General features: G+C 48.5%; 1 protein-coding gene across 2 annotated transcripts; it reads left to right on the top strand.

Annotated features, from left to right (window-relative positions):
• Positions 1–5,132: 5,132 nt before the first annotated feature.
• Positions 5,133–22,298, top strand: LOC107107716 (uroplakin-3b-like protein). 2 transcript variants are annotated; one of them, XR_001482401.1, is made up of 7 exons: positions 5,133–5,277; positions 9,194–9,343; positions 13,881–14,103; positions 14,583–14,656; positions 16,797–16,926; positions 21,337–21,496; positions 21,817–22,298. XR_001482401.1 is itself a non-coding variant. In XM_015408032.1 (6 exons), the coding sequence occupies exons 1-6, from the start codon at positions 5,220–5,222 to the stop codon at positions 21,440–21,442; spliced, it is 741 nt and encodes a 246-aa protein (XP_015263518.1). In that variant the 5' UTR covers positions 5,133–5,219; the 3' UTR covers positions 21,443–21,533. The 2 variants fall into 2 exon arrangements, 1 of the variants encoding a protein (XP_015263518.1); XM_015408032.1 differs by lacking the exon at positions 21,817–22,298 and having other exon boundaries at positions 21,337–21,533.
• The last annotated feature ends 410 nt before the right edge of the window (positions 22,299–22,708 follow it).

Raw genomic sequence — 22,708 nt, 5'->3', positions numbered from 1 at the left:
GCCAGTGAGCATCTGCTGAGAAAGTGCTGCCATTTCTCTCTTTCTAGGTAGCGTCTAGGTAGCGTCGCGGTGGCGCAGGCAGTTAAACGCCTGCACTGTAACATCACCCGAGCAGCCACTATGGCTGTTCGAGTACCACCGCGGTCGAGGTGAGTTCTCGACCTTCGTCCCAGCTCCCGCCTACCCAGCGGTCTCGAAAGCAACCTAATTGCAAGTAGGTAAATGGGTACCCACCCTTAGAGGGGTGGGGGCACCCTGTGTGGTCGGCTGAAGATGGCGGAGATAACGGAGACAGCGGCAGTGGCAGCAACGATGGCGGCGGCGGCAATCCTGGCTTGGACGGCATTGGTGGTGTGGCGAGCAAGGCGGCGGCGAGCAAGGCAAGGTGCGCGCTTAAGCGATCCCTGGCGGCGGAGAAGGAGCACATCGAGGGCTGCCGTGAAGAGAGAAGAAAGGGGCGTGCGCAGATGCCGAATTCCGGCTCAGCGGAGCCGGAAAGGACGTGGCCGGGCCGGAAAGTAGGCGGAGCTGCGCGCCTAAGGATGAGATCGCCACCACTGAACGCCGGAGACGCCAGAGAACGCCAGAGAAAGAACAACGCGCTGGACCAGGAGACCCGGCCATGCCAAGCCAACGGAGAAACAGCAATAGCCACCACAGAGGGGGTGCCGGTAGGTTGTCCCACCCCCCCTTCATACATTGTGGCCCTAGCTAGGAACACAGGTGATTAGCACCAGAAACCCTGTAAGCCGCTCTGAGACCCTAGCCATGGGACAAGAGCGGGATATCAAGTCTAATGTAAATAAAATAAATAAATAAATAAATAAACATCTAGGTGGCACCTGGAGATCTCCTGCTATTACAGTGGGTCTCCGGGTGATCAAGATCAGTTCTCTGGGGAAAGTGGCTGCTTTGGAGGGTAGACTCTGTGGCATTAGACCGTGCTGAGGTCCCTCCCCTCCCCAAACCCCGCCCTTCCCAGGCTCCACCCCCAAAATCTCCATAAATTTCCGAACCCAGAGCTGGCAACCCCTATCACTAGGGGACCCTTTCTGATGGGGAAGCAGCCATTAGCCTGAGGTGGCGCCTCACCCAAAAGGAGAGTTCCTGGCCTATATATCAGCTGCCGCAAAATTTATTTTAAAAAATATATTGCCCACAGGAGACAAATGTGGGGGGCAAACAAGCTTGTGTGTCAGCATGAAGTTCTAGGGTTGCTAACTCCTGTCTGGGGAGTTCCTGGAGACTTGGGAGTGGTGCCTATGGGTAGGGTTGCCAAGTGAGTTTTACTCACCGGCAGGGGAGCCTTGCTGGGCTCCGGGAGGTCTCTGTTTGTGCACGTGCACGCACGCAAAGCGTGCGCGCGCCGCCAGCACGTCACCAGAAGTGACGTGCAACGGCCACGTTGAGGGCATGGCCCCGATCATCGGAGGGAAAACCATAGAGTTTTCCCTCCGACGATCGGGGCCACACCTGCAACGTGGTCGACATGGTTGTGTCACCTCTGGTGACGCAGCCACGCTGTGCTTCGGGGGGCGGAGTTCCCCCCGGGGCCCGATTCCATGGCAGTGGAAATCAGGCCTCCAAAGCAGGGGTTTACCCGCCCACCCGCCCCCACTTGGCAATCCTAGGAGGGAGGGATTTGGGGAGGGATTTCACCTCGAATCTGTTGTACACCATAAAGTCTGCTCTGTGTTAATATTTGCAAGTGTTGATATTTGCAATAATCAGTAGTTCTGCATCCGCTTTCCCAAGCTAGCATCAGTTCATGTGATCTCAGATGTGGGCTCTTCAGCTGCATTCTTTCACCTCACACACCCCTGACCTTTTGATGGGCGTTTGTTTTCTTTTATCAACGGGATGGGTTTCAGCAGGGCGAAAAGCCACTCGCAGCTGGGTTGGGCTCTGGCAGAAAAAGCGCTCTGCGTCTTTTTTTAAGTAGGGTTGTCCTGCTTTTTGTTTATGGGAGAGGTTTGTCTTACTGTTTTTTCTGAACTGCATTGACAGTGGTGTGTCAGGCAGAAATCCCGACAAAGAGGTGTTCTTATTCATGTAATTAACTTGAGGAACTCTCTGCCACAAGATGTGGCGATGTCTATAGGAGTGCCAGTCGCCAGGTAATTATAACTGGTCTCTAGGCTGCAGAGATCAGTTCCCCCTGGAGAAAATAGCTGCTGTGGTGGGTGGACCGCATGAAATTATGCCCACCAAGTAATGTTGCCAATCTCCAGGTGGGGCCTGGAGATCTGCTTTTACAACTGATCTCCAGATGACAGGGAGCAGTTCCCCTGGAGAAAAGGGCTGATTTGGAGAGTGAACTCTGTGACATTGTACCACACTGAGGGCCCTCCCCCCCAAGCCCCACCCCAAAAATCTCCAGGTGTTTCCCAACCCAGAATAGGCAACCCTTTGAAAAGGGGATTCGAGAAAAGTGGGTCTTCACTGTGATAGCAACATAAACCTACATTTGCAGAAACAGTATATCTCTGAGCTCTGGATGCCAGGGCCCAAATAAATAAAGCCACATCAGGCCAGCATCTCTTTGCCCTTGGTACCTTGCTGGCCTCTTCGGGAAACAAAACGGTTGGATTAGATGGAAGACTGAATAAAGTTATCAGCTATAATTAAGAATAAGGACTTCCACATATAGAAGCAGCATGCCTCTGAATGTGAGGGGCAGGCAAGATGCCCTCTTTGCAGCCTACCTAGAGATATCTGGCTGTCCTCTGTTGGAATCAGGATGCCAGATTAGATGGATCTTCTGTCTGATCCAGCAGGGCAAATTAGTACACTCTTGTATGGAGCTCATTGCCGCAAGATGTCGTGAAGTCTGCTAGGTTAGCAGGCTGTGAAACGAGTTTTATATGATCACATGGCAAATAGCCGTGTCTGGCCGTTGACGGTTTGAAAGGTTGTCCCAGAGACAGGAAGATAAAGATGGAGGAGATTATTTATCTATTTATTTATTACATTCCATTTATTAATCGCCTATCCCCACAGCTGTGGAGATGGATGCAAAATGTGGGTCATAACATAGATCTGTTACAATGGAGTAACATGTGTGTAGTGTATTCAGATGCTGCCCTGAATATACTAGGATGAATGTGAAATCATCCCCATTGAGAAGCTATGTTAAGCTTCAGGCTTCGGCAGGGATTCGCGCCGAAGACTTTGTGGCCAATCACATTTGAACTGTATGTAAGCGGGAAAGCTTATGATTGGTCTGTTATGCGATCAACCTGATAGGTTGAATTATGTATAGTAGGTGCGGCTACATTAGCCCGGAATGTTTAAATACCGAGCAGCTGCAATGGGAAGCTGTTCGGGCTATGAGGAGTTGTACCGTGTTGGAGAAGTTGATTATCGAGCTGAATAAACCTGAGTTTTGCTGAAATCACTCTTCGACTCATTGTTAAGCGCCGGACGTAACAATGTGGAAAGTAAATATTAAGTTGACTAAATCTGTTGCATTCAAAGAAAACCTATATAAAATGATTTATAGATGGCATCTAACCCCAGATAGGTTAGCTAAAATGTATAAAAATTTGAGTAATATGTGCTAGAAATACAATAACCATATTGGGTCGTATTATCATATGTGGTGGACATGTAAAAAGGTTCATAAATCCTGGATTGAAGTGCATACCTGTCTACAGTCAATCTTGAATATCACAATACCTTTTAAGTCATAAATATTTTTGTTAAATGGTCTACCAGATGAGTTAGATAAGAATCATAGATATTTTATTTTACGTGTCATAACAGCTGCTAGAATCCTATTTGCAATGACATGGAGGACACTGAAGATACCAACGCTTCATGAGTTGGTATTAAAGATTATGGAATGCGCTGAAATAGACAAGTTGACAAACATATTAAAAGGAAAAATGGAAGAAGAATTTGAGACCCTGGAGGGCGTTTTATGACTGGTTAAAACTCAGATTTTGAGAAAAGAAGATTAAGTGAAGAATAAGGGAGCAGTGGTGCAGGTGGTAAAACGCCTGCAGTAACATCAACGAACAGCCACTATGGCTGTTCGAGACCCACCGCAGCCGGGGTGAGCTCCCGGCCCTAGTCCTAGCTTCCGCCCACCCAGCGGTTCGAAAGCTGTAAAAATAAAAGCAAGTAGATAAATGGGTACCTGCCCTTAGGTGGCAGGGGGCACCCTCCTCCGTGTGAGGTGTGTGGCGGCGGCAGCAGAGTGGCGAGGCAATCCCTGGTGGCTAGTAAAAGCGCAACATCATGTAGCGAGACCCGGCGACAGTGGAGGCAGAGGCGGAGTCACGGAGGGGTGTGGTGACGTGGAGGCGCAGGCGCAGCGGAGCCGGAAATGGACGTTGGCCGGGCTGTGACTGACACGGGCCACGCGCCAGGAGACCGTCGAGCTGAAGGACCTGCTCCTGGACACCAGAAATGGGACGCCGACCCCGAGGACCGCCTGGAGGAAGAAGCCGGAGCCGGAGAACAACTAGCCCTGCTACCTGGGTGCGGGTAGGCAGCCCCATCCCTGTACTATGTGGCCTTAGGGAATTGAATTGTATTTGAAACGTGCCTGTAAACCGCTCAGAGACCCTTCGGGGTCAGAGTGGTATATAAGTCGAATGTATAAACAAAAAAATAATAATAACAATGATAGCTGTGAAATTGTAACGATAAGTTATGCATGCAGAATATTAAATTGGAATGTTGTATACTTTTATACTTCTCTCTCTCTCCCTTTCCCCCTTCCCCCTTCCCCCTCTTTATTATTATACAATCTAATAAAATTATTTTTTTAATAAAAATTCCACCTTTGCTGCACAAACACAGACCTACCCCATACAGGGGATCAGAAGCAGGTATTGTCTCGCAGCAAGCTTAAGCTTTTCTCCTTTTTAGAAATTAATCACTACTTAACGACATGCCAGTCCAGGCAAGAAGTGTGTTCCCCTATCACCACCCCACCTTGACATGGCTGAATCGTTCACTTGATTGTGCACAGTCAATCCCTCACTCTCCCAAACCAGGCAGACTCGTTTGATGCCAGCCCTCGCCCCTCTCAGTTGAGGTGAGACAGGGGAAAAAAATTGACTGTACAGGTGACTGACAAAAGAGGAGGCAGGTGTGGGTGAGGCCCCAGGAGGCGGGAGGACCACAAGGAGAGAGGAGACCTTTCAGCTCCACTCGCCCATTGACTTTATTGTGGAAGAGGCTGAGAGAGGCAGTGGGTCACCAACACAATGGCTTTCATGGCAACAGTCCTGGTGCTGCTGGCTGCCGGAGTTCATGTCGATAGTCGTAAGTCCTTCTTTGGTGGCGGTGGGGGTGTTAGCATTTGGTTGGGTTTCACAGAAAATTAAACAAAGGCTTCTAAGGCGCGGTGGGGAAAAGTATCGGTGGGGAAAAGTATCGTCAAGTCGCAGTTGATTTATGGCTTTTCAAAGGTATTCAAAGCAAGTGGCCAGGGGCGTTTTTCCACTGCCTGCCTCTACGTTGCAAACCTGGACTTCCTTGGTGGTCTCCCATCCAAGTACCCACTAGGGCTGACCCTGCTTAGCTTCCCAGATCTGACAAGACCGCACTAGCCTGGGCTTAACCAGGTCAGGGCCTTCTAAAGTACCATATCCAAAAAAGAGGTGACTTTCCTCATTCTGTTCCTTGATTCCCCCCCCCCCCCCCCCCCTTGTGTCTCTGCACTGCATTCCTCAATTCCAGTTTTGCTGGGGGAAACATGAGTTTGTGGAATTAGACCATGCAGTTTGCCACAGGTTTCTGTGCCTGGAGTCTGTCTGCCTCTTTCCCCTCCCATTTGCATTACCAATGGCTTTGGGGGGGAAAACCCTGCAAAAAGGAATTGTTTCTGATTTCTTAGGTACGGATGTATCCTGTTTCATTTTGTGTGGTACCTTCCTGATATACAAGCATGCTCCTGTGCATGAGTTAAACACTATGTTAAAAAGAATCATTTCTTGCCTTTATTCCATCATGGAAAGGAAGGGAACATTTGTACAACTCCGACTGACTGACCAGACCCAAGCTTTCAGCAAGAGGGCTGCTGCAAGCACATCTAGACACAACTGTATGGGTTGGCTCCAGGCCCACAGCCAGGATTTTGTGGCTTGTGGGGCCATTTTTTTTTCTGGCGGGGCTGAAGTTCTCAGTGCAAAAAGAAAAGCCATTGAGCCAATACAAAGCTGTTACCAGGATAGATCTCTATCTGTCAACCACTTTAGAGGACAGTTCTCAGCTACTGCAGGTTAATCACTTCTGCAAGCCTAAGCAACAAATCTGATAACAAGCCGGCAGGTGGGGGTGATGACTTCTCTAGTCAAGAAAGCTAACACTTAGGCAGAAAAACTCTCTTAAAGAGATCAGTTTCTTGACACAGAGTTAGAAGGGATCCTTGAGGTCACCTACTCCAACCCCCTTGTTCAGTGTGGGAGTTAGTCAAGTACAGCACCCCGCTCTGCTTAAAGGAGGGCACACCTTTAACAAAATGTTTTAAAATGACTGAAAAAAGCATTTACAAGAGAAATTCGTGTGGAGCTGTGCCTTTAAGAAAGGGGGCAGGGGCCCCAATAGCCCCATCATAGCTACGACCCTGGTTGGTTCCAACTTCCAACCAGTTTTTCCACTGGTGAAAAAGGGAAGGAGGGGTCGGTCCACTTTGGTGATCCAAAAAGTTATGCTTGGGATGCACAGACAAAAGCCACGTGGGATCAAGACGGTGCTAAGAAAGGGAACTGAGTAAGACTGAGTGAAAAAGCTGTGTGGATTCAACCTGATGTACAATTGCAGCAAGACTGCTCTTCTTTTCTGCACTGGATATTCCATGTTCCACATCCATATTAAGGAAAGTAAAAGGTAAAGGTCCCCTTGCTCGAAAGCCAGTCAAATCCGACTCCAGGGTTGCGGGGCTCATCTCCATTTCAAAGCCGAAGAGCCAGCGCTGTCCAAAGACGTTTCCGTGGTCATGTGGCTGGCATGACTAAACCCCAAGGCGCACGGAACGCTGTTACCTTCCCACTGAAATGGTACCTATTTATCTACTTGCAATTTCTTGCTTTCAAACTGCTAGGTTGGCAGGAGCTGGAACTAGAGACGGGAGCTCACTCCGTCATGCGGCACACTCGGGTCTCGAACTGCTGAACTGCCGACCTCCCACAGCCTGCAGTTCAGCGTCTTAACCACTTGAGCCACCGCAGCTCCTATATTAAGGAAAGAGGAGAGTAAAAAAGCATAGAAACTGTGGGAAATGGTATGTGCGCAATTCAGGAATGAAGCCTTAGATCACTGGAGGATACCGATGCATTTGGCTTCACTGTGGAAACCAGACAAGATCACGTGGAACACCAAGCCTTGGCTGGTAGTTGGATGGGAGACCACAAAGGAATATCAGGGTTGTGACACAGAGGCAGGCAATGGCAAACCACCTCTGAACGTCTCTTGCCTTGAAAACCCCACGAGGTCACCATAGGTCAGCTGTGACTTGACCACACTTTCCATGCCTGGGAGGTCCAAATTCAACTGCCCACTCTGCCATGGTAGCTTGCTGGGTGACCTTTGGCCAGTCACTCTCTCTCTCTCAGCCTAACCCACTTTTTAGGTTTGTCATTAGGACAAAATGAGGGAAGGAGAACTGCGGACAACACTGTCAGCTCTTTGAAGGACGGGTGGGATAAAAATGTACTAGCGAGATGGGATGAAGCCGTGCTAAAATGTGGAGATGGCAGCTGGCTTACGTGGCTTTAAAAATAGGATTAGACAACTTCATGGAAGCCGAGAGTTCTATCAGTGGCTATTAGAGATGATGGGTAGATGGAGCCTCCATAGACAGAGGCAGTATACCTGCAAACATCAGGTGCTGGGGGAGGAACAATAGTGAGAGGCTTGGTGCTCATAAGGCTTCCGGCACATCTGTTTGGCCACTGTGGACTAGATGCTTTCTCAACAGGTCTCCTGGCAAGGAAATCAAAGAGGCACCAGCAGTGAGCACTAATGAAGAAGAAGAGATTGGATTTACACCCCGCCCTTCACTTCTCAAGGGAGTCTCAGAGCGGCTTACAAACTCCTGTCCCTTCCCCTCCCCACAACAGACACCCTGTGAGGTAGGTGGGGCTGAGAGAGCTCTGACAGAAACTGCTCATTTTCAAGAACAGCTCTTATCAGAGCTACGGCTTGCCCAGGGTCATCCAGCCAGGTGCAAGTGGAGGAGTGGGGAATCAAACCCGGTTCTCCCAGATTAGAGTCCGCGCACTTAACCACTACACCAAACTGGGAATCTTCCAGGGAAATTTTCCAGTTCCAATTTAAATAAATGTTTGAAATATTTAAGTAATGCTGGCAAAAGAAGGCAAATGCACTATTTTATTTATTTATTTATTTGCTTGGATTTGTACCCCACTCTCCCTGGCAAGGCAGGCTCAGGGCGGCTAACACCATAAAAACATAATAACAATAAATATAATAAACATCTAAAAGCAATTAACACTATGCACAAGCCTGGGGAGGGAACGTCCACAGGTCCGTACCTCATACTTCATATCCCACATTTGTAGCACAACAGTATAAAACTCTAGATAAACAGACCATATTTACATATGTGCAGTGGGGCACAACAATTTTTCAAATAAAAATACAGGATTGGAAATTTTTCCACCTGACATCACTGGTGCTGAGCCTGTCTTGGTCCCAGAGCCAGTTTGGTGTAGTGGTTAAGAGCAGCGGACTCTAATCTGGAGAACCGGTCTGATTCCCCACTCCTCCTCCGCATGAAGCCTGCTGGTGTGACCTTGGGCCGGTCACAAGTTCTCTCAGAGCTGTTCTCTCAAGAGCAGTTCTCTCAGAGCTCTCTCAGCCCCATCTACTTCACAGGGTGTCTGTTGTGGGGAGGGGAAAGGAAGGAGATTGTAAGCCACTATGAAACTCCGAGCGAAGGGTGGGTTATAAATCCAATCTTCTCTTCTTCTTCTTCTTCTTCTTCTTCTTGACAAAAGCAGCCAAGGGGGGAGGCATTTTCACCATAACCCAAGGGAAAGGAATTAACCCTTCCTTCCCAACAACATGGTCTGTATCCATATCCTCACCACCGCCTATCTAGACATCATATGAATTTGATCACGGATCCCCAGTGCCACCTGCAGGTTGGCCCTTCCTCAAGGACTTTACAATGGAGAGGCAAAGTTAACCTGATGTCTTCCCCATCTCTCCCCAGAAACTCTCGACAGCTATATCCCTCACATCACCAACCGGGATCTGGAAGGGAAGGTCACCACATCCACCTTTGTCCTGGAGCAACCACGCTGCAACTTCACTGATGTTGGAGAAGACGAGTGGATCTGGTTGCTGGTGGCCCGCAGCAGTGGTAGGTTTTGGATATGACTTCTTTTGCAAGTCCTTCCCAAAGGGATCAGGTACCCTCTTGGAACACACTTCCTATTTACTAGCCATGTCTGCTCTGGTGGGAGAGGACTTAGGCTATTCATGGTCTTCCAAGTTCAGCTCAAGGTGTGGTTGCTCACCGTTTGAAGCAGACTCAAGTACATTGTTCAGCCCATGGGCCTCCACCCTCTTTTGAGGGCTTCAAGCCTGACACTGACTCTTTACTCTTTTTTCTGATCCCTGTAGATGCCAATGTAGGGTTGCCAGATCTAGGTTGGGAAACTCCTGGAGATTTGGGGGTGGGTGGGACCTGGGGAGGACAGGGGCCTCTGTGGGGTCTGATGCCCTAGAGTCTACCTTCCAAAGCATTCGTTTTCTCCATGGGAACTGATCTCGGTAGTCTGGAGATGAGCTGTAATTCCAGGGGATCCCCAGGCCCCACCTGGAGGCTAGCATCCCTCTTTGCCAAGGATGGGAACAAGAAGAGCCAACATCCAACTCAGAGCCCTGAAAAATGGTCTGAGAGACCCAGATGTGGCTGTCTCTTCCCCTCTGCTGCTCCTAACGGCACTCGAGAGATCTAAAATCTTTACGGGAGCATCAGCCTGCCCCAGTGACTCAGGCTGCAGTTTGGCAGGCCGAGGCTCCCAGCAAATGATGACGCAGCTCAAGGGCAGCTGAAAAGCACCAGTAGGCCAGATCATGGGGCCCCTGACTTGTAATGGCCAAACTCTGTTTTAAAGTTTGGCACAGCCCAGTATTAGGGTTGCCAACTCCAGGTTGGGGAATTCTTGGAGATTTGGGGGTGGGTGAGCCTGTGAAGGATGCGGGCATAGAGTTGCCTGATCCAGGTTGGGGAATTCTTGGAGATTTGTGGGTGGGTGAACCTGAGAAAGGTGGGTTTAGGTAAGGTTTCCAGATCCTCCCAGATACCGGTGGAGGATGCGGGCATAGGTTTGCTGGATCCAGGTTGGGAAACTCCCAGAGATTTGGGGATGCAGCCTGGGGAGGACAGGGACCACTGTGGGGTACAATGCCATAGAGTCCACCCTCCAGAGTATCCAGTTTCTCCAGGGAACTGATCTCTAGTCTAGAGGTGAGCTGTAATTCCGGCGGGTCTCCAGGTGCCACCTGGAGGCAGGCATTCCTAGATTTAGGGGAGGGAGTGACCTCAGCAAGATATAATGCCATAGGGTTCACTCCACAAAGCAGCCATTTCCTCTGGGGGAAGTGATCTCTGTGGTCTAGTGTTTCAGGAGTTCTCCAGACCATACCTGGAGATTTGCAGCCCTACCTGGTACCATCTACATGAAATATTGTCTCCTTCCATATTAATCACAGCACTAGTTGAGACCAAAGGACCCAGTATTATTCAATATTTCCTCCTGCTGTCAGTTATAGGAGGCAGGAAATAGGGCCTTTTCCCTGGTGGCCTCTTTTCTCATTGGAACAGTTTCTCAGCGGAGGCTGGGAAGGCTGCATCCCTCATCCAGTTATTGGGAAAGACTGCTCAGGGCAGTAGATGCTTTCATTCTGCAGCATACACCTTTCATGACTGGATTTGAGCGTGTTTCGTGTGACGTTGGTTTTAACTTTAAAAAAATGCAACCGTCTTTATAAATGTGTAAAATCTGCACTTAGGCACAGAAATGGTTTAATCAAAGAATAAAGCCGCCATGTACGTGCATATTCTGCTGTTTTAAGCTTTGCTAAAACAATTGAATCGAGAAGGGCTACCAATGAGAGGGTACAAAATGGAGTTGTCCCATAATTGCAACTGATTTCCAGACTATGAAGATCAGCTCCCCCCTGGAGAAAATGGCCGCTTGGGCAGGGCTAACTGTATGTTTTACCATAGAGTCTGGGAAGCCCTTTCTGCACTGACAGCTTGCTCTGGAGAATCCGAGGAGTCAAGCCTTAAGGTTTGACTTTGCAGTTGCACACATTCCCTCTGCACTGTTTTGTCTCCCTTCAGTTTGTTTGTGTATTCTGTATGCATTCTGCACCTACAAGCAAAACCCACATTTTTGAGCTGACTGACTGCTTTGTCTAAGATGAAAAGAAAGACAAACATCTTTCAAAATTTTTGACTGCAGACCCAACCCCTCCCTCCCTCCCTCTGTGATTCTGCAAAAAAAAGGAAGGGAGGGGAAAATCCAGGCACACACATGCAAGACTGACACATTTGGGAGTAGGGAATCCCCTAGTCCTTTATATTTACTGATTCCTTCTTATGCTCTCTCTGGCTTCTTACAAGTTTGCCTGAGTGGGAGGACACGTCCTCTTTTGTCTTTGGAGAAGGAGAGAAAGAAAACAGAACAGGGAGGGAGCGTCAACCTAAAGAGGGGGGGAATGGGGGAGGGCAGTGGGCAGCATTTACCATTCTACTTTAGAAAGGATTAGCAATTGGAAAGCGGATGAGAACAAAGAATTGCAGCAAAAGGAGTTGATTCTGCAGGGGCAACTGTGCTAGAAGTGGTCTGAATGCAGAGTCCGTAAAACAAAAGCAGAAACAAGAAAAAGCCCTGACACCAGGGGTCATTTCCTGCGGGAGCACACAGGAGCGGAGCTCCGGCAGTAAGGAGCCCAGGGGGCGGGCACATGCAACAAGCCCTGCCACCTGCTCCCAGCAGCCCTCAATTGGGCCATGAGGAGCAAGAAGCAGCCAGGTAAGTTGCAGAGCCCCCCCGGCCGGCCTTCAGGTGCAAGCTCTCCCTTCTCTGTGAGGGCAGATCTGCACTCCCCCCCCAATAGCTAGCAATCCACAACAATCCAGTGGAGCCTGAACAGTGGGCGTTGCCTTCTGACACACTTCTGGTGATGTCAGGGGGTGTGGCATATGCAAAAAAGTTATGTTAATGAGTTATGCTAATGAGCTCCTGCACCTCTGTTTCTACGAAATGACCCCTGCCTGACACAAACTGGAATTGAAAGTGGGAGGGAATGCAGAACGGAAGAATAGGATGCACTTGGAAATTGAGGCAAAATATAGGTGCAGAAAGGGCCAGAGAAGTCTTAGGATGCGTTCAGACATGCCATTTGATCTGGTGCCGTGACAGTTCAGCTCTCCCGTTTAAAGCCACAGTTTCCCCTGTGTGATCGCTCCTCTGGTGTCAAGCCACTTCCGATGATTTAAACCCCCTGTAACGGCTAAGGTGGGGTGTCACCTGATGCTGCCACCACTCTGGATTTAGGTTCCCTTGAGAAGGCCCAGAGCACCCTCCCAAGACCTTCAGACCTCCCTTTAGGCTGAATAACGAGCGTGAGGACCAGGCAGAGTAAAACAAGGAAAGGTTTATTTTATAGGAGGTCAAACAATAAGGTGCAGAATAATAACACCTATTGGTCTATTTTGGCTCCAAAACCTCCCAGGGGCCTCTGGAAATTGTAGGCCCAGCCTCACCTACTGCTAGCCAGGCTCTCTGGGCCTAGTAGGCCTCTGGTAGCACAGTCCAGATCATGACACCCCCCTCCCCGCTCGGAAGTCCGAGGCTGCCACTTTTTGGATGTCATTTTTGTGTGTGTGTCAGTGGTATGTGCATAAGTGGTTGGGAAATTCCTGGAGGATTAGGGGTGGAGCCTGGGGAGGGTAGAATTTGGAAAGGGGAGGGACCTCAGCAGGGTATGATGCCATAGAGTCCACCTTTCAAAACAGATATATCTCTGGGGAACAATCAACTGTATGTTATTTTGTTTCTTTTATATCAAATAATAATTTTGGCTGTGGTTTCAGCTCTAGTCTTTTTGTGTTTGGTTTTGATTTTCCTACATTGGTTTGCATTCTGCGCACATACTGTATGTTTTTGATAAGCCATGTATAGGGTATTGTTGTGAATCTTGTATCGTGTTGATTTACCAGTGCACAAATGCTGAAAAAAGTGTACGTTTTTGTATGAGAAAAATTTGGTGCAACAAAAGAGAAAAGGGAGAGAAAACCGTGAATTTGATTTACACCAAAGGGGAGGCACAATTGAAATGGAGGATTTGGGAGGTCAAAATTGCACGGGTGAGAAATCCAAAATCATAGCCATGTTATTCTGTCTGTGGCCGCAGAAAAGAACAAGAGTCCAGTAGCACCTTAAAGCATAAATGAAGCATAAATGAAATATATAAAATGAATAGTAGCACCTTAAAGGCTAACGATATCTGTGGCAGCGTATGAGCTTTCGCCGCGCAGGGCTCTTTTTGTAGCAGGAGCTCCTTTGCATATTAGGCCACACACCCCTGATGTAGCCAATCCTCCAAGAGCTTACAGTAGCCAATCCTCCAAGAGCTCTGTAAGCTCTTGGAGGATTGGCTACACTAGGGGATGTGGCCTAATATGCAAAGGAGCTCCTGCTACAAAAAGAGCCCTCATTGCTCACTTCTTCAGTGACTCATGAGACTCCCTCCCTCCCTCCCTCCCTCCCCTGAGCAGTTCTGTTCTCATTTTCTCTCGTGGAGTTCGTGGTATTGTCATCTTCTTGTTACAGGCCCCCCCCCTCCCCCTCAATTAATTGGTTTCCACATTTGCTTTGCAGCTGCTGAAGGAATTCCCCTGCCCAAAGTTCCTAAGAATCTACCCTACCAGTCTTTCAGCACTAACTCCGCTTATATGACCCTGGAGACGGCTGCCGTCAACTACCCTTGTGCAACATCACCAGATGAGATCACCATTCTACGGGTTGGAACCGAAACCTCGTGCATAAAGGATGCCTCGACACCAAACTGCAATGGCCCCCTCCCAGACCCTGGGCCCTACAAGTAAAGCTACCCCAGTTTCCCAAACCTCCGAAACATTTATCTTGTGTGTAGAAAGGAAAATATCACCGTACTGGCTCTGGCTTTGCTTGAGCAGGTCTCCGTATCCAAGCCAAGTAGGGCTGTCAGCCTCCAGGTAGTGGCTACAGATCTCCTGCTGTTACGACTGATCTCCAGGTGACAGAGCAGAGGTCAGTTCACCTGGAGAAAATGGCCACACTGGAAGGTGGATTCTGTGGCATTCTACCCCATTGAAGTCCATCCTCTCCCCAAACCTTGTCCACCTCAGGCTTGACCCCCCAAACCTCCTGGTATTTCCCAACCTGGAGCTGGCAAACCTGAAGCCGACGGGAGTATCCACTCTTGAATCCTCAGCACTCCACAGTTGTTGTCCTAATGGCGATGTGGAAAGGGAAGGCTTTAGTCAGCTTGTATTGGAGGAGAACCCCTAAATTTGATTTTACTGGCCCTTCTTTCCCTAGAGTCCGGTTTATTGTAATAAGACCCGATAACACCACTAAGTCTAACTGGTCAGATGACATCATACTGATTCAAGGTAATTGTGAATGGAGACCATCTATTTGGTGGTGGAAAGTGACGTCAAGTTGCAGCTGACTGACGGTAACTCCGTAGGGTATTCAAGGCAAGAGAAGAACAGAGGTGGTTTGTCATTTTGCCTGCCTCTGCATAGAAACCCTGGACTTCCTTGGTGGTCTCCCATCCAACCAAGTACTTGGATGTACTACCTTCTGAGATCTGCCATCTATTTAAGTGCTTTGAAATACTTAGATATGTTGCCGTTCTGTCTTTCTGTCTTATAAGCAAGACTCGGCAGATTCCATTAAAAACAGGGCTGAGACATTTGATAGTACATTTACACAGAAGTAAGTCTAACTGGGTTCCGTGACTTTTAGTCCCAGGGGAGTGTAAGGCGCTACAGTCAACTGTGCTGTCTGAGGAAAATGAATGGAAAAAAACTTGCAGTGGAAGGAGGCTGTTAATAAATATTTTATTTAAGTGAATAATAAAATTCGGGAATCAAATCAATAGCCACCCCACTGGACATTTTCAAAAACCTGCTTGGGAAAGGAAGCATGAACTTATACAGGTTTTCTAAAAATGCCCCCCCACACACACACAATATGGCTTCCTCTTGACTTCCATTGCCCATCCAGTGTCCAACCTGACAAAATGACATGGCCCTTCTGTGACATTACAGCAGTCAGCTGGGCAAGCAAGGGAGGAAATAACAAGCAAAGGGCAATGGGTGTGTTTTGAGCTGAGACTCTCTTGAGAGAGGGCGATATGCACTGCTGAAGAGATAAGAGGAAAGGGTTCCTTCCCACAGCAGTCACTCTTCCACGGATAATATTCCTCCCTACAAACACACACATTTTTATCCCACTTGGGGTTCCAGACGCACATTTGTGAGGCAAACACAGGACAAAAGTATTGGTGGAAGTGAAAGCAGTAGGAAAAAGGGAAATTTTGAGAAAGGCAGAAAGTCTACATCCCCTCTCATCTCTTCTCTGTGGAAGCCACCTCCTCCTTTTCCTGGGGTGCTTTGAGGGAGCTAGGACTGTAGAGACCTACCACAGTATAATGTTTACCTGGCTGTTGTTGTCATGTTTGCAACTGAAGTCTCAGACAGCAGGTATGGTGAAGTGGTAAAGAGAGTGAGCCGTGAGCCAAGAAGACCCCTGTTCAGAACTTGCCTCTGTTCGCAAGATGGTCTCCCTCAATCTCAGCCGGAGGTGCAGGAGGAGAAGCAGAAGGAGAAGCAGAAGATTAGAGCAGGGGTCCTCAATGAGGTGCCCTTGGGTGCCATGTAGGGTTGCCAGGTCCCTACCGTTACCTGGTGGAGGGGCTGCAGGCTCTTCTCTGGGGTCTTCTGGTGCATGCACCACTATGACATCGCCCAGAAGTGACATCATCGTGCTGTGCATGTCATGGGGGGATGCTCTACCATTCAGCCAAAACCTCTATGGTCACCATAGAGGTTTTGGGCGAATGCTAGAGCATCCCCACCTGTCACCTCCGGGTGATGTCATTGGGCTGGGCACGTTGGGTGTCACGGGCCTATATGGGGGCAGGGCTCCCCCTGCTAGCAGGTGGCCAGCGGGTGGATTGGGGCCCCCAAAATCTGGGGAACCCCCGCCTCCATTGGGGGGATGGCAACCCTACTTCCATGGCACCCACCAACACCTTTCCTGGCACATGCCAAGTGTTTTTATAAAGCAAGTGGGGCCAGATGGGGCTTTTGCTTGGAGGGCTTCTGATTGGCCATTGGAGATCTGGTTGGCTGAAGATATATATATTTTTTTAATGTTGCTTTGGGAGCAGCTGCCACCACAGCAGAAGGCTCTTCACTGAGTGACTAAAAGTACACGTAAGAAAATGTTTTGAAAAGAGTGTGATCATTTTACAAGGCTTCTCGTTAAAGTTTTGCTTGACATGTTAAAGCCTGACTATCAGAGTTGCACACCGTCTCACTCCTAGACGCTCTGTGGTTGGCTCCGCCTCTTGCAGTGGTCATTTTGCGGTTGCACCCAGCACCACGTGTCAGCACTCCAAAGCCGCCCACAGGCTCAAAAGGACTGGGGATGTCTGGACTAGAGAAAGGATGAAGGTGAAGTTTTTTGAATGCTCTGAAGAATTAAACCATTGCTGATTATAATGATCATTCTCTTTGTTAGGGAGAGACTACACCACTATTAATACGTCGCCCAGACGGGGGAACAAAGGAATGATCGCCCTCACTTCCATCCTCTCGGTCCTCATGGCTATCCTGTTGGCCTCCTTCATTGCTATCCTGATCTATAAATGGTATGTGTTTTGTTACCCAAAAAAAAGGGAGGTGTGATGAACTATGAAACACCACTCTGGGGGGAGGTAGTAGCAGAGGCTCACTCTGATTGGTGAGTCGCAGGCCCGTAGCTAACATGGGACCCACGGGGCCCGGCCCCCTTGTGTTTCTTCTGGGCCCCCTCCCTCCAGGGCTGCCCCCAGAGTGCTCCAACTTACCACCTGCACTGTACTTCCATTTAATTAGCTGGCGCCCCCCCAGGCCCCCTCCCAAAGAATTCCCTAGCTACAGGGCTGGTGAGTCGCCTCCAGGACCACGGAAGCATCCAGCAGGGGGCTGGGGGGGAAAGAGAGCTGACAGTTGGAAGGGTGGTTGGAGGGGTTCTATTTGGGGGAGAGAGTGAATCTAATGGAGGAGGGGGCCTTTTCAGTGGCTACCTTCAGAGAGAAAACACTCAGTCTGGGAGACAGTGGCAGGATGTCCCAGAGAGAGGGGCAGAGCAGACTCTGCTGAAGGGATTTGCCAGAGTAGAAGGTCAGACCCAGGTTAAACAAGAGAAAGACATCCACTCACACAGGGACTAGTTGGGATTCAAAGCCAAATCAGGGGAACCCTGGTTTACTGGTGGTATAAATTCACTAGTATCACAACTGCCTGCTTAGGAACCTTCTGATAGGGTTTATAATTTTTACAAGGGGTGGCCCGCGATACTCGCGGGGGGGGAGGCGGAGCTCCAAACTGAGCTCCGAACTCAGGAGGCGCAGGAGGAAGCAGCAGGAGAAGGTAATCCCCCCCCATCCTGCTGGTTCCTCCCCCGTATCCTCCCCCCCGCTCGATCTCCTCCCTCTGGCCTCCCCCCCCTCCGGCTCCGAAGTGAGGTTTGGGTTTCTATTCCAGGGGTCACTTTCCATTCTGAGCAACAACGTCCGCTCAGCCTGACATGCCCCCGTCGGCTTTCCCAACGTGACTGTCTCGCCTGTTCAGGGGAGGGGAGTAGCTTATCGAAGACTACAATTCCCAGAAGCTTCTGCTCCCCCCTTCCCTTCCCTTGGCCGTCAACTCCCTTCTCTCCCGGCCTCGCGCACGCTCTGGCCTGTTAACCGGTGAGTGTCCTCATTCCCACTCCCCTTTCCTCCATTTCGCTGTTCTCTCTCCTCCCCCCGCTCCGATGCGAGGGCAGAGCTGCGAGCCGCCCTCGCCGGTCTTCCCCCCTCTCCCGGCTCGCGGCTCGCCTCGCGGCGTTCACAGAGCGTTTCGTGCGCGTGCGCACGGAACGCTCTGGCACTTTCGGGGGGATTTAAACATCCCCCGAGGTTTTTTCCCACTTTTTGGATTTTTGTGCACACGTTGGCACCGCCCCACGTGTGCACAAACCTCTCCCTCCCCCCCAGGTCCCCCCGATGTGCGTATTTAGCTATCCGCACAGACGGGGCGACTTCAGTATTAGTATAAGGATTAGTTCTTCCTGAGTTTGGGAAAGCCTAAACATTGTTAATAGTGTTTGTAGCGGGCACTTGTTGGTTGCCAACTGTTTGCTCTCATAAAACCTTTTCCCCATTTCCCTGCCTTTCATTAAGAATAAATCTTTCCTCTTATTTCATTTTTAAACCCTGCTATTGGTTCCATTCTTTCATACCTGTCGGGAAAGGTTTGGGCTCCTGAGGTTCCCTTTACCTGAGGAGGGTTCCTCACTGGAGGTCATGACAAATTGTGAGGGAAATAATTCAGGAAATACCCCTCTTTCCAAATCTTCCATCCAAGATTTTAAGAGGGTTCTGAGTAGACTTATTTCACCCTCTAGTTTTTGTCCTTTAAATGGCTCTCAACTGCTTTCAACATTCCATACCCCCTGGATCACAGTCAGCTTATCAGGCCATTTTGTTTTAGTTTATATTTATTTATTTATTTGTATCCCACCCTCCCTGCTGAGACAAGCTCAAGGCGGCTTATAACATATTATTCTGAATATCTGGGAAGTTCCCTGAGTATGTAAAAGATTCTAGCTTTCCTGTGAATGGCTGTTTCCACACAGGGACAATTCTTCATGCCACTGCAAGTTTAGAGGCATGTGCTTTGACAGTGAAGTATCTACATGGCCATTTCTCCCGCACTCTCCTTGCCTCACCTGTGGCCACCATTTCCCCTTGTACCACCAGAGGATTTAAAAAAACAACAACTGCTAATTGACAGAGTGGTATAGTTCACTGACACTATAATGATTTATTGACACAATCTTCTAGTTCCCGGCTTGCTTGCTTTTTTAAAAAGTAAAGTCTGGCCATTTTTATTGTGGAGTTATAAAGGGAAAGGTCCAGCCTCACCTTTCCCTTCTAACTCTTCAATGAAAAGAGAGACATACTTTTTAAAAAACGAACTCTGGGAACTAGTAGCTCATGCTAACAGGTCGTTATAACATTGCTTTGCTAGATACCAATCTGTCAATGACCAGTTTTTTTAAAAGGCTCCCAAACGCTTTTTGTTCGCAGGGGGAAATGGCAGTAGTGTGGGCTGAGTCAAGAAAAATGGCACTGATGTGGACAGGAGCTGTGGAGATACCTTCCCATCCACAGATACTTTGACTGTGATGTTTTTGAAAAGATTGTACCAAAGTAGGCTGTAGCCAAGCATATGAAAACAGACTTTAATAGAAGATGATGTCACATGGATGCTCCCCCCCAAAAGCACTGCAGTAAAGAAGCCAAGATGGAGCAAAGCTTTCATATGGAAGCTGGCAGTTATCTGGTTTCTCTCGTTTTGTGTTCAGTACAAACCACCCACGTTACTATTCAGTGTAGTGTTGAATAGTGTGCATAGTAACACAGTATTTCCAGCAACCAGTCTCTGTTAATAAGCACAAGGAAACAGTACAGATTTTGCATCCTCTTGTTACGCCAGTGTCATAATATATAGTATTTTAAAAATAATTTTACATGAGAATAATCTATCAGAGAAATCAGTGCCTCTCAACAGTCTCTCTCATTATTTTTTAAAAATATATATAACCCACATACCCTATTAAAAACAGGAGGCAGTTCACAATCCACTATTAAGCACATACCAATAAAATAGATAAAAACCTGCTTAAAAATCAATTAACACCCCACACATGAACTAATGTTATATGGAAAACAGCCGTAGATACAAGCATCAACCCAAATTGCAGAAACCGTCATGATCTGGCTTAGCCCCGCCATTCTGTGAGCCTAGGAAATCTTTGTCCCAGACGTCTTCCTCCCATCTTGAGGCAGGACCAAGGCAGATCATTAAAATCCCCACAAAAATTCTCTCAACATACCCTCTTCCCACAAAAATAAAGAAGCTTTCTCCTGGTACCTAACGTTTAACAAGCTTGGTGCTCAGGGAAACAAGGTGGGAAAGGACTTCCAGAGTTGGGGGGCTGCCACGGAGAAGACCCTGCCCCTGGTCCTCTCTGCTGAAGGTGGGGTAGCACAGAGCAGGGCCTCTTGTTTATGAATTATGTAAAGCTTTCTACCCTTCAGTTTTCCTAACCAGAGCATAGAACCAATGTTTTGCAAGACACACCGGGAACTGTAGATTCAAATATAACCACATTAAAAAAAAAAAAATCAGAACAAATCACCTACAGTGGTTAACAGCTGCCTTGAACCACAAGGAAAGGCAGGGTATAAGTGTTTGAATAAACACATTTATTAATTAATTAACAGCGGAATCTAGCAGCAATCCAAACCAGAAACACAACACCAATATAAATTGGTAAACTCAGGGCCAAACCGGATAAGATGTGTTGTTTGCCAATTGTTACTTGATGGTAGAGCTGCCAGCAAGTAGCTGGCAACCAGCAGGAGAGGGAATCATGTCATGGCCAGATGTCTCTTCCAGTGAATACCTGGAAGCAGTGCCAGATTTACGCATAAGCTAAATAAGCTACAGCTTAGGGCCTCGAAATCTGCTGGGGCCTCAAATAAAAACACAATATTAAAAATGATTTCAAATATTAAAAAGGCGTATATATTTTAAATTTTTCTGAGACCAGCTGATGTAATTTAAAACAGTAGAGGGCCTCTGGGTTTTGTATAGCTTAGGGCCTCAGCAAGTCTAAGTCCGGCCCTGCCTGGAAGTGATGTCATATCACTGGTGTGATGTCGATGCAATGCTCTAGGATTCTGACAAAACTCTGTGGTAAAACCTAGAGCCTCATGATGGCAATGCAACATCACTTCTAGGTATTCATCGGAAGTGATGTCATGCCATTAGTATGATGACAGGGTTTTTTTAGAATTAACGACTGAAAAGAGCTTTTTGACAGTCCCATCTGTGATTGAGCCAGATGAGGTTTCGCTGTTGGCGGGAAGACATCTGATTCCTTTGAGGCTGGCTGTAGCATAGACCAATCCAAACATCATGTTCTGTCCTCACTCTGTGTCCACTTTCTGTGTTTTCTTTTTCAGTTCCGACAATTGCGGCAATGCTGATATCGCAAGCATCCGGGATGCAGCAACAGTGACCCGCTACTCCACCCATCATATGTACAATCATCCTACATCCAGTTCATGAGTTTCTACATCCTTCAACATCTTCGTTCAGTCCCCCTCCTCCTCTATTCATTAGGACCAGGGGTCTTGTTGTAGAAAAAGAGCTGCCGGAGCTCATTAGCATAACTCATTAGCATAACTTATTTGCATATGCCACGCCCCCTGACATCACCGGAAGTGACAGAAGGCCACACCCCCTGACATCACCGGAAGTGTGTCAGAAGGCCCAGCTACTTACCCTCCTGCTTCATCCTCATTCCCAAACGGAATGAGGATCGAAGCAGAGGGCGGGGTAAAGAAGGGGCGGGGCTTCACCACGTGACCGCCCCGCCCCCTAGAGGTTCTCTTCCGGAGCTCCGTACCTGAGAGCTCCCCCCCGACTAGAGCCCTGATTAGGACCATGCAGAAAGCCTAACTGGACAGCTGACCTTTGAAGTAGGAACTCCAAATCAACCCCCTTTTGCCTTCTCAGCACATGTGGGGAAGGGAGAGACCAGGAGAGCCATAATCATCTTCTACTGAAATCTAAGCTTTGGGGGGTCACTATATTCTATTGGTTATATACCAGTTTAACCATGGCCATAGCATTCTGGGAACTGTAGTTTTGGAGAAGGTACTGAGAACTATGTGGTGATCCTAAGCTCTCCCTACTTCACAGAACTACAGTTCCCCAGGGAGAAAGAAAGACTGCTAAACCAGTTTCGGTTTGTAGTGGAGATGCCCTGTTAGACTTCTTTTTGGTACTCAAGAGCCAATTTATCCAACCAAGGGAAGGCCAAGACTTGCCTTCTCTTCACATGTTGACTTGGGGGCAGTTGCACAGAAGAATTGTCAGGGGTCATTTCGTAGAAAAAGAGGTGCAGGAACTTATTAGCATAACTCATTAGTATAACTTATTTGCATATGCCACACCCCCTGACATCACCGGAAGTGTGTCAGAAGGCAACACCCACTGCTCAGGCTCCACTGGACTGTTTTGGATTGCTAGCTATTGGGGGGGGGGGACACATGCAGCTCTGTCCTCGCAGAGGAGGGAAAGCTTGTACCTGAATAAAACTTGGTCTTAAAGGTGCCACTGGACTGTTTTGGGCCGGGGGGAGCTCTGCAACTTACCTGGCTGCTTCTTGCTCTGACTGAGGGCTGCTGGGAGCAGGGGGTGGGGCTTGTTGCATGTGCCTGCCCCCTGGGTTCTTTACTGCCGGAGCTCCGCTCCTGTGCGCTCCTGCAGGAAATGACCCCTGGGAATTGTGCTTGCACTGTTTTGCAATGATCTCGCAAGAGTTTGATT

The sequence above is a fragment of the Gekko japonicus genome, unplaced genomic scaffold, assembly GCF_001447785.1.
Source record: "Gekko japonicus isolate JY-2015 unplaced genomic scaffold, Gekko_japonicus_V1.1 scaffold1, whole genome shotgun sequence".
Taxonomy (NCBI): domain Eukaryota; kingdom Metazoa; phylum Chordata; class Lepidosauria; order Squamata; family Gekkonidae; genus Gekko; species Gekko japonicus.
Note: the sequence above shows the minus strand (reverse complement) of the source record. Positions and strands in the feature narration are given on the sequence as shown.